The sequence below is a fragment of the Schistocerca cancellata genome, chromosome 8, assembly GCF_023864275.1.
Source record: "Schistocerca cancellata isolate TAMUIC-IGC-003103 chromosome 8, iqSchCanc2.1, whole genome shotgun sequence".
Taxonomy (NCBI): Eukaryota; Metazoa; Arthropoda; class Insecta; order Orthoptera; family Acrididae; genus Schistocerca; species Schistocerca cancellata.
The window spans coordinates 285,529,616-285,547,271 of record NC_064633.1 but is presented as its reverse complement, the minus strand read 5'-3'; the positions used below and the strand labels follow the sequence as shown (position 1 = coordinate 285,547,271).

At 38.5% G+C, this 17,656-nt stretch overlaps 1 protein-coding gene across 1 annotated transcript in view; it reads left to right on the top strand.

Moving 5' to 3' along the window:
* The window catches only part of LOC126094675 (calcium/calmodulin-dependent protein kinase type IV-like), a 606,666-nt gene that overhangs the window by 557,281 nt on the left and 31,729 nt on the right, over nt 1-17,656 (top strand). Inside the window, exons 8-9 of the mRNA XM_049909186.1 lie at nt 2,154-2,283; nt 15,620-15,763. Of these exons, the coding sequence (XP_049765143.1) occupies nt 2,154-2,283; nt 15,620-15,763 (274 nt within the window). The remainder of the gene's footprint in view (nt 1-2,153; nt 2,284-15,619; nt 15,764-17,656) is intronic.

Genomic DNA, 17,656 nt, shown 5'->3' with positions numbered 1-17,656 from the left:
TTCCTGCTACGGTGAGAGGGCCTTCTGCTGTATGGTTGCTGTGTTGTACAGATTACAGTACTCCACATTTTAACAGAATATATTTTATATTCAGACATGAGGACAGAGATTAGTATATGACCAGATCTGTTTTATATTTTAGTTAACAATGAGAAAAATGTGATACAACTTTTAAGATTTTGTGATATGTCTGACTTGCTCCACAAACTGTTAGAAAGAAAGTTTTAATGCATTACCATTGTCACTAGTTCATCCCATTTTTTAAATTTTTTTGGTAAGTTATCATCCAGACACATTTCTGATATTTTTGAACCTTTATCCTATGCTTTAGTTGGGATATTAATAGCACATTTTAATATTGACAACACTGCACAGTTTACTCTGCTCATGCCTTGTTAGGTGTGAGTGAAAATGGGAGAGAGTTTTGTAATTTTAAGTATTGACTTTCTTCCTACTTTTATTATCTTAATTTTAGCATGAGTAAGTACAAATAATTAATAGCAATTTAATAATAGTAAATTATTAATACATTTGTCACTGAAAATGAAATGAAATTTGTCACTATTATAACTGTGCTTCAAAATGAACTAAGGTGTAAACTGGTTAGTAGCACTGAATAAAGTATTGTATTCATTTCAACTGAGCAGCCAGTGTGGAAATTGTTTTTTTTTTCTTTGAATTTATTGAGTGTAATGTCTGAGAAGAAATGTTATTAGGCCACTGTGTGCTGCAATCAGAAATTCTAATTATAGAATGAAAGAGCTTCAGAAATATTTGTAATGAATGTCCCTTCAGGTGAAAGCATCAACAGAGGCTGTTGAAGGATACTGATGCACAAATTGTTAACCAACAATATCATAGAAATGTGTAATGGGCAGTCAGGTGTACATGTTGGCCAGAGAAGGAGCAGTACTTTTTGTTATTTACAAAAGCCTTACATAAGCCTCACCATATGATGTTGGGCAGTCTCCTGTTGAAATGTGACATGTGTAATTGTCTGAAGGAGGGATGTTACCTCATTCTCTCAAATATCCCTTATGCAGAAGTTACTATTCAGACTCTCCTGAATATGTAGGTGTTGAGATCACATGTTGTAACCAACAACTTGGGTTTGTCTGCCATACAGCTCAACATTTTAGACTGCCAGATTATGGTCACCATGTTAGCTTCTAATATGTATGTGATGATATCAGCAGGACACCTTGAAGCAGTACTCATCTTAACACACTTCATTTTGCAGCCCAGTATACCACTGATTCAGCCACATTTCTGTCATAGTCTGCGGCATTTGTGTTTCCTGGACAGTGGAAGCTAAGCCAATGGCTTGCCTCCAGTCTGGCCTACATTAGATGCATTCACACTGATTATTCAGAAAGGTCCACACCTGTTGCAGCTTTCCATCACAATGAATCAAGCCTTATTGTTTATTTAGGTTTGGTTTTCAGTACAAGACAGAGCTTAGCTGGTGCTTATTTTAGCAAATAGCATAATCTAGTTCCCACTTGTCGTGTTTGACCCTAACCCTACACAGATTCCACACACACATCACTGTCATAATAAAATGCCCAGTATTAGACATAATGCCATGTATGACAAATCAGCTTCCCAGAGACCAGTCATTATGCTCATTGCAAAATCTCTGACAAACTGATACTGTGTCAATATTAGAGAGACATTCTGGTAGTAATTTACAGATAGTCACTTTCTTTGAGGCCTCTTCATTATCTGAGCTTGGTCTAACACTCCAAGTAGTTCTACATGAATGCCCTCTCTATCCAGTCTTAGTCACTAATTTCATCTTAAGTACACTTCTATGTTCATCTCATTATATTTCAGTGTTAACTTAATCCGGGGCTTTTTCCACAAAAAGGTGTAGTTTGTGTTTGTCACCCAGCTGAGTACAGTTATTAATTATGTTACAGTTTTGTGTTTGTACATTATATATTATAAACGTATTGCTACCAGTACTTCAGTTTTATTTCTTTAAAATTAAAAATTTTCAGAACCTTTTTTAAATAGTCTCACATGAGACAATACAATTCATAATATTGGTGGCAGGTAATATTTTAATAAGGTAATCAGTGACAATAAGACTTTTGTGGGAAATATAAATGATGCCTTCATCACTTATTGTGTGTTTTTATTTTTCACAGGCTTTGTGGTTTTGAACCATGGAATGATAGCAGTGAAGCTGAAAGAGACAGCTACATGTTTGAACCCCCAAACTTTACTTCTCCATTGTGGGAAGAAGTGTCTGACAGTGCCAAAGAGCTTATTACACAGGTACTGACAATAATATTTAAAAAGTATTTTACCTAATTCAGTAATGATTTAATTATTATTCAGCTGCATTTATCAACTAATTGAAGATAATGTTCACATTTCAGAAGTAATGATCTGACATTGATTTTCATTGTAAAGTATAATATGTAGGAATGGAGGAGCAAAGATGTTTTATCTTTTGAGACATATCTGGTAAGTTCCAAAGAGCATTAGCTTTATTTTCACTAAACCACCATCACAGCTACATGCTTACTCTGCAAGCCACCACACAGGTCATGATGGAGGGTACCATGTAGCATTACCAATCTCCTCTTTTCTGACTCAGAAATGGAGCAAGAGAAAAATGAGTCTCTATACACCTACATATGAGCACAATTTCCTCTTATCTTTTCTGACTGAAGTCAACCATTTACCTTCCCTACTACCACCCATATGTGTTCATTTCATTTTTTATTACTTTGCAACATTATGCATACATATTTAATGAAAAGAACTGTGTCAAGCAGCACACCCCAATATGATACTGAGACATTACAGAATTGTTTTTCCTACTCATCTGCACTAACTTATATTTCTCTACATTTAGACCAGGCTGCCTTTTGTCAAACAAAAATTCTGTCTGTCATCCTGTATCCTCCTACAGTCACTCAATGATGACACTTTCCTGTATATTATAGCATCATCAGCAAACAATCACAGCTTGCTGCTCACCCTATCAGACAGACTGTTTTTGTAAATAGAAAACAAGAGCAATCCTATCACACTTCAATGGGTCTTTAATGATGATGCTTTTGTCTCTGACAAACACTCACTGTCCAAGACAACACACTGTGTTCTGTTGCTTAAGATGTCTTCAAGCCACTCCTTTATCTGGGAACCTACTCCATGTGGTTGGATCTGCATTAACTTTTTTCGATGTGGTGCAGTGTCAGTTGCTTTCCAGGAATCTAGGTATACTGATCCTGCATGTTGCCCTTGATGCATATTTCACAGGTTATAATGTGAGAAAAGGGCAACCTGAATTCTGCGAAAGCAATGGTTTCTAAATCTTTGTTGATGCATGGACAGAAACTTTTCTGTCTCAAGGAAATTTATTTTATTTGAACTTAGAATATGCTCACTAATTCTGCAGCAAACCATTGTTAAGAACATTGAGCTGTAATTTTGTGCTTCTGTTCTTTTACCCTTCTCATATGTAGGAGTCACCTGCACTTTTTTCCAATCATTGGGACTTTGTACTGGAGAAGAAGTTCTCAATAAAGACAGGCTAAGTAAGGAACCAATGCCAAAGAGTACTCTCTGTAAAACCAAATTGGGATGCTGATCCAGGTCTGGCAACTTATTTGTTTTCAACTCTTTCAATTGCTTCTCAGTGCCAGGGATATCTGTTTCTATGTCCTCCATACAGTAATCTGTGTGCCAGTCAGATCCTTCTGCATGACTGATTTTTCAAACATGAAATTTAAAACTTCATTTTTCCTTTTGCTGTCCTGTATTGCCACACCATATTGGACAATGAATGACTGTATAGAAACCTACAATGCACTTAGTGATTTTACATAGGACCAGAATTTTCTGAGGTTCTCAGCACAATGTTTCACTGAGGTATGAAGGTGGAAGTTTTATGCTTCATGTGTGGTTTTCTTGTACATACACAAATTCTACTAATTTTTGCCTGTCATTATTTACACATCATTTTTTGAACTGAGAGTGCAAGATTCTAAGCTCTACAGCATTTTTCTGAATTTTATCAGTAAACCACAGTGAGTCTTTTCCATTATTAATTCACCTGCTTGACACATACTTCTCCAGAGTGCAATTTGCAGTCAGTTTAAACTTTTTGCATCTACATCAATACTCTGCAAGCCACCTGACAGTGTGGACCAAGGATACCTTGAATACCTCTATCGGTTCTCCCTTCTATTCCAGTCTTGTACTGTTCATGGAAAGAAAGATTGTTGGTATGCCTCTGTGTGGGCTCTAACCTCTCTGACTTTATCTTCATGGTGGCTTTGAAAGACATACATTTGAGGGAGTAATATACTGCTTGAGTCCTCGGTGAAGGTATGTTCTCGAAACTTCAACAAAAGCCCATACCAAGCTACTGAATGTCTGTCTTGCAGAGTCTTCCACTGGAGTTTACCTATCATCTCTGTAATGCTTTTGTGATTACTAAATGATCCTGTAATGAAGCATGCTGCTCTATCTCTTCTGTCCACCCTATCTGGTACTGATCCCACACTGGTGAGCAATATTCAAGCACTGGGCAAACAATGGTCATACGACACTCCCCTGTGGCACACCTGAAATCACTCTTACTTCAGAAGATCTCTCTCCATTGAGAATGGCATGCTGCATTCAATTATCTAGGAACTCTTCAATCTAATCACACAACTGGTGTGTGTCCAATGCTCTTACCTTGTTCATTAAATGACTGTGGGGAACTGTATCAAATGCCTTGCGGAAGTCAAGAAACATGGCATCTACCGTATTTACTCGAATGTAAGCCGCACTCGAATCTAAGCCGCACCTGAAAAATGAGACTCGAAATAAAGGAAAAAAAAAAAAATTCCCAAATCTATAAGCCGCACCTGAAATTTGAGACTCGAAATTCAAGGAGAGAGAAAAGTTTTAGGCCGCACCTCCAAATCGAAACAAAGTTGGTCCATTGTAATATGAGACACAATTTAGGTCGAATGAATGACGATACAGCTACAGTAGTTTGGTTCGAGTCGAAAGCTTAGCAGTTAAGCTTTACCAGATAGCCATTGCTATGCGTCAGGCGCTCTGTCTGTATTTATACGGATACCCTTTCTTTTTCACGTGCTTCGTCTGGTTTGAATCGATTGTTTATTTTGCTTTGATCTGATAAGTGCCGTTTTCTATGTTATAGGTGTTTACGTCAGTCACTCCAAGCTCAAAATGCATTACTATACTGTGTCATGCATTGTTTGTCGCATTCTGATAGTGCGTGTTTACGGCCTGTTGCTGCTCGCGGCATGGCTTGCTTTTGTGTGCGCTACCGCCGCCTACAATTAAAAAAAGAGAGGAATCGTCTCATTAGCGAAACAATGGCAAGAGACTGCTATTTGTTGTTACTTACACTGCTGCTTTCTTTGATAATGATCAACAAGAACCAAATAATAGACTGCGTATGATAGAACACGTTCTGAACGAGAGTTTGGCGAAAATTTTTCTCCGTTTGAAAATCTTTGCGGCCGCTTCTTTAGTACATCAAATTCTGCACAGAAATTAGTCATCTTAGATTTAAAAATCTAGTCAGTTGCCGTGCTTCATTTCTGACTGTATCACTATTAGGCATAAGAGTAATACGAATATAAACATGACATGATACGTATATTCTTCCGCGTTTGCTGTTGTCTCACTCTAGTTTCGTAGTTTATTTGGCAGACAGGATTTAAATGAGATAGAAGCAAACACGAAAGAATACATGGCAAAATGTTTATATTCGTATTATTCTTATGGTGAAGAGAATACTGCATGTGATTCACATTTCATCAGGTTCCTATTAGCAACCATTTCTTCTCACAGGTAGGAAAAAATTCAGAACGTAGAGTTGGCCATATTGACAAAAATCCCAGTATTACCAGTCGGATTTTCGTAGTACATTGAAATTCGAAGATGAACAATACGGAATTTGTATTTACTTCATTGGATAATGTATGAAAATGCAGTGGTCGAAACTCGGGCGGAGAAAAAAAGCTAGTCTTCCAATTTTTTTTTTTTTTTTTTTTAATTTTATTTACTGACGCAGAGGTTTTGGCGCCAGTATTTATCTTTGTGCCTACAAAGGATGCTTGTGTAGCGCTACATATATTCGACGGAAGAAGTTAGTTGTGGCGGCTCCTATCAACATTTTTCAGAACTTCAGCTTGCTTTGCACTCGATTCTAAGCTGCAGGCGGTTTTTTGGATTACAAAAACCGGAAAAAAAGTGCGGCTTAGATTCGAGTAAATACGGTACCTGGGAACCCGTGTCTTTGGCCCTCTGAGTCTCATGGACGAATAACATCAGCTGGGTTTCACACGGTTGTCTTTTTTGAAACCCGAGCTGATTCCTACAGAGTAGATTTCTAGTCTTCAGAAAAGTCATTATACTTAAACATAATACATGTCCCAAAGTTCTACAACTGATTGATGTTAGAGATATAGGTCTATAGTTCTGCACATCTGTTCAACGTCCCTTCTTGAAAATGGGGATGACCTGTGCCATTTTCCAATCTTTTGGAATGCTATGCTCTTCTAGAGATGTACTGTACATCACTACATGAAAGGGGGCAAGTTCCTTCATGTACTCTGTATAAAATCGAACTGGTATCCCATCAGGTCCGGTGACCTTTCCTCTTTTGAGTGATTTTAATTGTTTTTCTATCCCTCTGTAATCTATTTCAATATCTACCATTTTGTCATCAGTGTGACAATCTAGAGAAGGAACTATATTGCAGTCTTCCTCTGTGAAACAGCTTTGGAAAGCTGCCAGCGTGCCTATCTGAGTTCAGGAAGCAGCGCATTAGCACTCTCGACTACCATGGTGGGATACTCTGTTTCCAACATACTGGAATTAAATGATCTCCATTCATTGTCTAAGTATGATTTCAACAATACTTTAACTGCTCTTCCCAGCATAAAAACTCCCCTAGCCTTCTTGAGGGATTTATTAACTTTATTAATCGTTGTCACTGTGATAACATCATGATCTATAATGACTGGAGTGATGAATAGCATGGAGCTGTGAGCTTTCAGCCAAAGCCTTCTTCAGAAAAGAAAAGAAAAAAAAAAATAACACACACACACACACACACACACACACACACACACACACACAAAAACGCTTGCCTGTATGAATGTGTGTGTTTTCTTTTCTTTTTGGAAGAAGGCTTTGGCTAAGAGCACAATGTGTATCAGTATTTTGTTGTGCTTGTCTTAAACTTAATGGGTCATCTTCATGGTGAGTAGCAATCTATCCGTTTCATAATATTGTTTTTACCCCACAGGTTTCTATCTAGGAGGATGTCATCATCATTTACCATACAGTAGAGCTGCATGCCATCAGGAAAATTTATGGCTATTGTTTCCCCTTGCTTTCAGCTGTTTGCAGTACCAACAGAGGAACTCCATATTGACTAGTGTTACAAGACCATATCAGTTAATTATCCAGACTATTGTGTCTGTAAATACTCAAAATGCTGCTGCTCCCCTTTAAGAACCTTTGTTTTGTCTGGCCATTCCACAGATATCCCTGTGTTGTAGTTGCACCTACAAGATGGCTAACTATATCATTAAGGAACTCAAATCACCTCACCACGGCAAGATTCACAGTATGGGTAATGCGAACTTGATGTTTAAGAACTTATATACTATCACAGTTTATACATTGTTATTGAGTAAAATGAATTCCCTGCAAATAAGTCCTTCCTTCATCTCTCAGTTGCAGCCTATGCTCCTTTCTTTTCTGTTAGTAAGATACTTCCATGAATTCCAGGTGGCAGGATAAGACATAATTTTGGATGAACTGTGAAATTCGCAACCACAAAGCTGGAAGTAAACATAATTTCCACACAGATTCTGTGTACTAGTTTAGGATTTAGACTGGAGTTTTATATCTAGTGTAAAAACCTTTAACAGGTTGCTAGTAGATATTGGGTAAGAAATTTGATTTTCTAGATATTCGACAATATAGTAAAGACTACTATTTAACCAACATTAATACTTGGTAAAAAAGCATTAAAAATAAGTTTTATATGTGGAAGAAATGTAGAGATACAAGAAGGCTCCAAAAAGATTAACATAATGATAAGACAAAGATTCCAAAACCAGATTTAAAACTACAAAACATTTCCAGTGGCAATGTAGATTCTGATGATAATTCTTTGAATATGAATTGCATATTAAAACTGAAGAAATAGCAGAAACATAGTAAATTAAGAAGGTAGTACCTGGGCAAGTTGAAAGAACCTGAGGTTGTTGAGAGTTTCGACAATGTTATTTAGGCAATAATTGATTGTATGTGTAAGGGACACAATAGAAGACAAAGGTGTAAACCTGAGAGATGAAATAGTAGAGGCAGCAGAGGACCAAAATGGCAAAATGACAAAGCCCAGAAGAAATCATTTGACAATGCAAAAATGTTGAACATAATAGATGAAAGGAAAAAATATGAAACTGCAGTTTATAAAGTAGGCAAAATGAAATACAGATCTCTAAAAACTGAGACTGATAGGAACTGCAAAATGGCAAACCTCTGGGGAAAAAGGAAACAGTTGTATCAATATAGAGAGCTCAGATGGAAAATTAATAAGCAAAGAAGGGAAAGCTGAAAGGTAGAAGCAAGATACAGGGTGTTACAACAAACTTCAAGTTACTGTAGAGGATGTCATGAGGAACAAACTGAGGATAGGAAACTATGTCTGGAAACATCATCCAATGACGTTACAGAGCACTGAAATTATATGTGCTGGTGCTTGCCGTTAGGCCACCTTTTGGCAGCAAACATGACAAATGTCTTGCAATGTTGTTTATTGTTCAGTGATTCCACCCTGTTGCTGCACACACTGCCAAACATGACATCCTTCATTTCTATTACTGCTTCACAGCCAGTGCCATATGGATCCTTCCCACTGACAGAAAGTTTTTTGAATTGTGCAGGTGGGAACTTCCCTGCAATACATCATATGTTCCCATAACCCTCCTGGCTTCAACCATTGTTAGACACTGTCCTCATACATCCAACCCCTTCCCTGTTCCCATTCCAGCACTAAACAGTTGTCATTCCACCATCACACCCAGTCTTTTTACTTCTCTCTTTTTCCACTACTGCCCCCCCCCCTCCCCACCTCTCCCCAGCCCAACATCTAACCTGCAGCACTTCACTGTCCCCTCCCCCACCACATGAGCACCCCCCCCCCCCCAACAGCCTCCTCCTTACTCCCACCCAGTTGTCACTCCCATCATGCACAGACGCTGCTGCTTGCAGTGTGATTTCAGTTGCCTGAGACTGCAGTCGTGTGTAAGGGGTGTGTGTGTGTGTGGGGGGGGGGTCTATTGTTGATGAAGGCCTTAATGACTGAAAGCTTTATTTGTGACAGTCTTTTTGTTATGTCTATCTGTGACTCAGAATCTCTGCTGTATGGTGAGTAGCAACTTTCCTTTCCATAAATTTGTTACAGGTTTTTTGATGTTTTAAGGCAGTTTTTCACTGTGTTTCAAAAATTCTTCCAAACTGTGAAATGACATGGCTAAAACAAATTACCTCAGAAGCTCTTTAAATGTAGTTTTGTTGCCTATCTCCCATTTAATTTCTTGAGGAAGAGCATTAGATATATTTATACCAGAGTATTGCACTTCTTTCAAATTTTTACATTCATTGTGAAAATCATGCTTCCCCATTGAATTGTACTGGTGGTATTCACAGCTACAATGGCATAAATCAGTGTTTTTACTGATGAAACACGTAAGTGAATATATGTATTGAGATGTAGTTGTAATAACTGAAAGTTTCCATAATAGGCTTCTGCAACATGTCACTCTTACAACAGGCTTCTGAGCAATGAATATTTTCTGTGCTAGGGGTTGATTTTCCGAGAAAATAATTCCATACGACATCTATGAATGGCAGTAACCATAGTATGTTGCTTTTGCAGTGCTTAAGCTTCCATGGTCAGAGGTCATTCACAGAGTAAAAATTGATAATCTTGTAAATATATAAAATAAGATGGGACCAGTCAGTCTTAACTCTCAGAAATTTTGTTACTTCAACTGTTTCTGTTACCTGTGTGTCATATTTTAACAGTTATTTCTTCCTCAATTTTGGCAGTTGGAAATGAAATGAATGAAATTAGTCTAACTAAAGTTTAGTGAAAGACCATTAGCAGGAAACTGTTTGATTAAATATATAACATTATAATTAACAGAGTCTTGAACATTTTACATTTACAACCATTAACCATTATGTTAGTGTCATGTGCAAAGACGGTAGAATTACATTATATCATTGTAGAATGAGGTAAATCATTTATACATATCAGGAATAGTAAAGGACCAAGAATAGATCCTTGTGGCAATCCACAGTTAATGCTTCTGTATTCTGATGAAGCCATGCCACCACACAAACTGTTTAATCTATCTAAGACTACTTTCTGAGTGTGGTTTCAGTTGGCTGAGACTACAGTCATGTGTGTGAGATGCATTTGTGTGAGTGTGTATGTGTATGTGTGTCCATTGTTGACAAAGGCCTTAATGCCTGAAAGCTATAATTGTGAGATTCTTTTTGTTGTGACTATCTGTGACTCAGCACCTCTGCTATATGGCAAGTAGCAACTTTCCTTCTCTAATATTGGTACATTCCATTCTGGATTTTCCATTGTTCGACTACTTTCTGTTTCCTGTCTTTCAGGTGTGACTATACTGAGTTATTTGCTACACCATGTATTCATAAATGGTCTGCCTTTGATAACAGTATTTGGTAGTTCAAAGTGTTAAAGACTTTACATAAATGACAAAGTAAACTTGTTGTCACCATTTTCTCATTTAGAGATTCCAAAACCATATTTATAAGAGCATAGATTGCTTATTCTTTCACAAGCTGCAACACTGTCTTGAAAAACAGTGATCCGTATATGTAATACGTTTCCTGTAATTTACATCTATGGTCACAAACTTTTGTTAACAGATTATTGGTTTCAGTCTTTAATGACCATCATCAGATCTGCAGCAAAAATTAAAGGAAACTGATTGCTTATTCTGCTAAGAGACCTTTTTGGAAACCAAACTGATTTTTGCTATGAATACTGAATTTATGCAGATGTCCGGAGAGATACTGCCCTGAAATTTGTAACATCATTTTGCTTGAACAGAGGCTTGACCAGAGCATACTTAAGTCTTTCAGAAATAATTCCTTATTGCAAAGAGGCGTTGAAGATGTGACGCAGTGTATCATTTACAGAAGCACAACACTGTTTTAACAACTTGCTACAAATATTGTCTACTCCACAGGAGTTTTTATTTTTTTATGGAGGCAACTGTTCTTTCAATTTCAGTTACTATATGCATTTGACTAATTCAGACACTGACAGGAAGAGCTTATTGAAGCTATCAGCTATGATTTCAGGATTTTGTACAAGATTCCCTTTGTGTGTGATTCTGAAGCTGTCTACAGGTCTTTTTTTATTCCTTCCAGTCTCCCTGATAACTTAATGTGAAATAGTCTTCATTTTATTAGTAGAGTTATCAATTTCTTTTTCATAATACTGTGCTTCTGATATTGGACCCACTATCTTTAGGATCTTCCAATAAATTTTAAAGTAGCTTGTTATTTCTGTGTCCCTGGACACTCTAGCTGCAATATAAAGTTACCCCTTTGATTTACATGACTGTCTAATCCCATTTGTGATCAATGGCTTCTTTAAGGACAAGGAAATATTGTTCCTAACAAACTTTTTATGAAAAACTTCTTCAAAATGTGATAAGAATTCATTTATGAATATGTTAAACTAAGCATCAACATTATCTGCCCTGTTTACAAAACTCCAGTCTTCATGCTGCAGTTTATGGTTAAAAATTTCCAGAGACTCCTTGTTCATAAGTCTGATTGATTTCCGGGAGGATGTTGTTTTCTTGAGAGGTCTATTGTCATATAGAGGGAGGTGCTCTCCATGAATGTCTGATAGATCATTTAAGATTGGGGTGACAGTGAAGGTCTGGAATGGATCTACATCTATAAATATAGTCTGTCAGAGTTTGACATTCAGGTGTGGAAGAGGTTATAAGATGAACATCAATGAAAGTAAAACAAGGATAACTGAATGCATCTGAGTTAAATCAGATGATACTGTAGGAATTAGATTATTAAATGAGACATTAAAATTTTTTGATGAGTTCTGAACTTTGGGCAGCAAAGTAACTGACAATATCTGAAATAGAGAGAATATGAAATGTGGACTGGCTGTAGCAGAAAAAAGCATTTCTGTAAAGAGAAGTCTGTGAACATCAAATATAAATTTAACTTATATGAAAGTATTTGTCTAGAGTGTAGCCTTGTACTGAATGAAACATGAATGATGAACAGTTCAGTTCATATGAATCTTTCGAAACATGGTGTTACAGAAGAATACTAAAGATTATGTCTGTAGATTGATTACTAATGAGGAGGTACTGAATCAAATGGGGAAAAAAGAAATTAATTGCATAACTTGACTAAAAGAAGGGACTGGTTAATAGGACACATCCTGAAGCATGAAGGAATCATCAATTTCATACCTACTGGAGGAAAGTATGAGGAGTAAAAACTGAAGAGAGAGACCAATGGATGAGTACAGTAATGAGTTTCAAAGTGTTGTATTTTGAAGTAGTTCTTCAAACATGAAGAGGCTTGTGCAAGATAGAATAGAATGAAGAGCAGCTTTAAATGAGTTTTCTGTAACACCATGTTTTAAAAGGTACTATTCTCTCCTTCTCTGATTTCTTTGTCTTTTATGTTTCACTTCCACACAAGGCTATGCTCCAGGCAAATATTTTCATAAAAGACTTGCTAATAATTAAATTTATATTTGATGTTAACAAATTTCTCCTTTTCAGAAATGCTTTTCCTGCTGCACCCATAACAACAACCATTAATGAACAAAGTAAGAGCATATGGACTATGAGACCAATTGTGTGATTGGATTGAGGAGTTCCTAGATAACAGGACGCAGCATGTCATTCTCAATGGAGAGAAGTCTTCCGAAGTAAGAGTGATTTCAGGTGTGCCGCAGGGGAGTGTCATAGGACCTTTGCTGTTCACAATATACATAAATGACCTGGTGGATGACATCGGAAGTTCACTGAGGCTTTTTGCAGATGATGCTGTGGTGTATAGAGAGGTTGTAACAATGGAAAATTGTACTGAAATGCAGGAGGATCTGCAGCGAATTGACGCACGGTTCAGGGAATGGCAATTGAATCCCAATGTAGACAAGTGTAATGTGCTGCAAATACACAGAAAGATAGATCCTTTATCATTTAGCTACAAAATAGCCGGTCAGCAACTGGAAGCAGTTAATACCATAAATTATCTGGGAGTACGCATTAGGAGTGATTTAAAATGGAATGATCATATAATGTTGATCGTCGGTACAGCAGATGCCAGACTGAGATTCATTGGAAGAATCCTAAGGAAATGCAATCCGAAAACAAATGAAGTAGGTTACAGTACGCTTGTTTGCCCACTGCTTGAATACTGCTCAGCAGTGTGGGATCCGTACCAGATAGGGTTGATAGAAGATATAGAGAAGATCCAATGGAGAGCAACGCGCTTCGTTACAGGATCATTTAGTAATCGCGAAAACGTTACGGGATCATTTAGTAATCGCGAAAGCGTTACGGAGATGATAGATAAACTCCATTGGAAGACTCTGCAGGAGAGACGCTCAGTAGCTCGGTACGGGCTTTTGTCAAAGTTTCGAGAACCCTTCACCGAAGAGTCAAGCAGTATATTTCTCCCTCCTACGTATATCTCGCGAAGAGACCATGAGGATAAAATCAGAGAGATTAGAGCCCACACAGAGGCATACCAACAATCCTTCTTTCCACGAACAATACAAGACTGGAATAGAAGGGAGAACCGATAGAGGTACTCAAGGTACCCTCCGCCACACACCGTCAGGTGGCTTGCGGAGTATGGATGTAGATGTGGATGTAGATGTAGAAACCATCAAGTAAAACAAAAATTTCTAACATACTTAGTAAAAATACACTCCTGGAAATGGAAAAAAGAACACATTGACACCAGTGTGTCAGACCCACCATACTTGCTCTGGACACTGCGAGAGGGCTGTACAAGCAATGATCACACGCATGGCACAGCGGACACACCAGGAACCGCGGTGTTGGCCGTCGAATGGCGCTAGCTGCGCAGCATTTGTGCACTGCCGCCGTCAATGTCAGCCAGTTTGCCGTGGCATACGGAGCTCCATCGCAGTCTTTAACACTGGTAGCATGCCGCGACAGCGCGGACGTGAACCGTATGTGCAGTTGACGGACTTTGAGCGAGGGCGTATAGTGGGCATGCGGGAGGCCGGGTGCACATACCGCCGAATTGCTCAACACGTGGGGCGTGAGGTCTCCACAGTACATCGATGTTGTCGCCAGTGGTCGGCGGAAGGTGCACGTGCCCGTCGACCTGGGACCGGACCGCAGTGATGCATGGATGCACGCCAAGACCGTAGGATCCTACGCAGTGCCGTAGGGGACCGCACCGCCACTTCCCAGCAAATTAGGGACACTGTTGCTCCTGGGGTATCGGCGAGGACCATTCGCAACCGTCTCCATGAAGCTGGGCTACGGTCCCGCACACCGTTAGGCCGTCTTCCGCTCACGCCCCAACATCGTGCAGCCTGCCTCCAGTAGTGTCGCGACAGGCGTGAATGGAGGGACGAATGGAGACGTGTCGTCTTCAGCGATGAGAGTCGCTCCTGCCTTGGTGCCAATGATGGTCGTATGTGTGTTTGGCACCGTGCAGGTGAGCGCCACAATCAGGACTGCATACGACCGAGGCACACAGGGCCAACACCCGGCATCATGGTGTGGGGAGCGATCTCCTACACTGGCCGTACACCACTGGTGATCGTCGAGGGGACACTGAATAGTGCACTGTCATCGAACCCATCGTTCTACCATTCCTAGACCGGCAAGGGAACTTGCTGTTCCAACAGGACAATGCACGTCCGCATGTATCCCGTGCCACCCAACGTGCTCTAGAAGGTGTAAGTCAACTACCCTGGCCAGCAAGATCTCCGGATCTGTCCCCCATTGAGCATGTTTGGGACTGGATGAAGCGTCGTCTCACGCGGTCTGCACGTCCAGCACGAACGCTGGTCCAACTGAGGCGCCAGGTGGAAATGGCATGGCAAGCCATTCCACAGGACTACATCCAGCATCTCTACGATCGTCTCCATGGGAGAATAGCAGCCTGCATTGCTGCGAAAGGTGGATATACACTGTAATAGTGCCGACATTGTGCATGCTCTGTTGCCTGTGTCTATGTGCCTGTGGTTCTGTCAGTGTGATCATGTGATTTATCTGACCCCAGGAATGTGTCAATAAAGTTTCCCCTTCCTGGGACAATGAATTCACGGTGTTCTTATTTCAATTTCCAGGAGTGTATGTTCTAAGTTGTTCATGACGTAAATGTGTCTCAGCATACTTGGTGTCTTCAGTTTAAAAAATAATGGTGAAACTGTGTCACACTGGTCTGAAAGAAACATTTCACAAGAACATGAAATATAAACATGACTTAACAAATATGATTAAAACACATACTGATGTCACAATATATGTTGCAGCTTCTTCATGTGGATCCATCGAGTCGTCTCTCAGCAGAAGAAGCACTTAATCATCCTTGGGTGCAAGGCGAATCTGGTGGTTACAAGCATCTAATCAGCACAGTGAAGCGACTGCAGGAGTTCAATGCCAAGAGAAAATTTAGGGTAACATTATTTATCAAAAACTTCATGTACATCAAATCAATGGAATGGATTCAAACCAACATTGTTAATATTCCTCTCTCCTTTTTCTTCTGTGTCTTTTACTGTAAGTTTCCAGGTAACATTTCTATTCAATTCTATAGTTGACCTATTTTCTCCAGAATTTTCTTCTGTTTTTCAGCTGAGGGAATCTCTAGCTGTGGCAGGTAGTACATTTTCACCTTCTGTTCATGAGAATAACAAGTGGCATATAGCAAGGAAAAAACTATGACCATTCCATCTATTGTAAAAGTAACATGTTTTATTTGTTAATACTGTATTTATTAACAGGTAGTGATTTACATTTTATTCTGTTGTGTATATGTGATTCTTCAACTTCTACCAATATTATTCTTGATGAAATAGTCAGTGACCAACAGGCACAAAATTTTGGCAAGTGATCACATTGCCGTTGACAGGATCACTGATGAACAGTTTGTCAGCACATTTGATGAAGGCATTGTGGTCACCTGCCAAAAAATTGTACCCATTGGTGCTAATGTCCAGCAATTCATCTGTGAACTATTTCATAGTTATGAGAGATATCACATAGTTTCTTAGTTAAGTATTTACAAGTAAGTCTATAACATAGAGAACATATGCTTAATTTATTAGCTATTACTGCTGTAATTTTGTACACATACCTGTAGTAACACAGGATTTCTGTCTGAGAAAGTGGGTGGATTAACCTCCATAGGGCCTGACAGTGGTATATGAAGTATGAACATCAGTCCATCTATTGTTATTTACCTCCAATGTTTACAGTCACTCTTAGGAAATTATCATTACATTTGGTGGAATATGTCACCACTTCTGTCACAGCAATTTTACAGGAATTCAGTCTCATTCATATCACTGCTTTAATTTGTTTCTTATTCAATAATGTAGCATATCTTTTTGGTTTATTCTTGAAGTACCTGTTAATAATTATGGATACATATTGACATTTTGGTACCCTTAAATAGGTTAAAAACAGTAATTTCAATTATTTAATATAAATTCAGAAAAAAGGATATGTGTCATGAGATGGTGGTTGCGTGTATTATTGCCTGCAATATGTATGGCTCAGCACAGTAATACAGTCAATGATTCATAACAAGTTAGATGTGCAGCTGAGAATGCAACATATAAGGGAATTAACCACCATCAGAAACTTTTATATTTTTGTGGGACCTGTGCCCAACTGGTGTAGGCCACATGATGACATCATTGTTAGCAGACAAATGATCGAATCAGTCTTTGCATAGCTCAGTTGAAAATCCTGCAAGATACAAATAAAATGAGTGGTCCATGTATCTCAGGGATGTATAGCATAAGATGCAATTAAAAGTAATGACTGAATATGAAAAGTGTTTGTCATTAATGTCCACTAACATGGTGCTATCAATGCCTCTGTTCCAGCTGCAATCCACTGCAAACACAAAATACAAATTAAAAACCGTATAAAAATGCCATGGCATTTGTTAGAAAAAAAGGCAGAATAAATTTAACTTCCTACTGTATTAATAAAATCTGATTATCATGTAATAATAATCTTTACAATGAGCACAGCAGAATGGCATCTGTACCTTATGAGAGCCAGACAGTGAAAGACAAAACTCACAAGGTGTAACAAAAGTCCTAAGTGCAAAAATAAAATATGAACAAAATTAGTCCAGTGATTAGATATGTTGTTTCAGGTGTTGGTACACTCACATAAATGTGTAAATTTAAAGTAATAGCAGAGGTGAATAACTTACAGAGTTATTTCATGAACATTTCACACATACAAAATAGGATGGAATTAGAAGTTATAATACATGGCCCCCTTGAAGGCTTGAAGGTGTAAGAAGTATGGTACTTAAGATAGTAGTTACA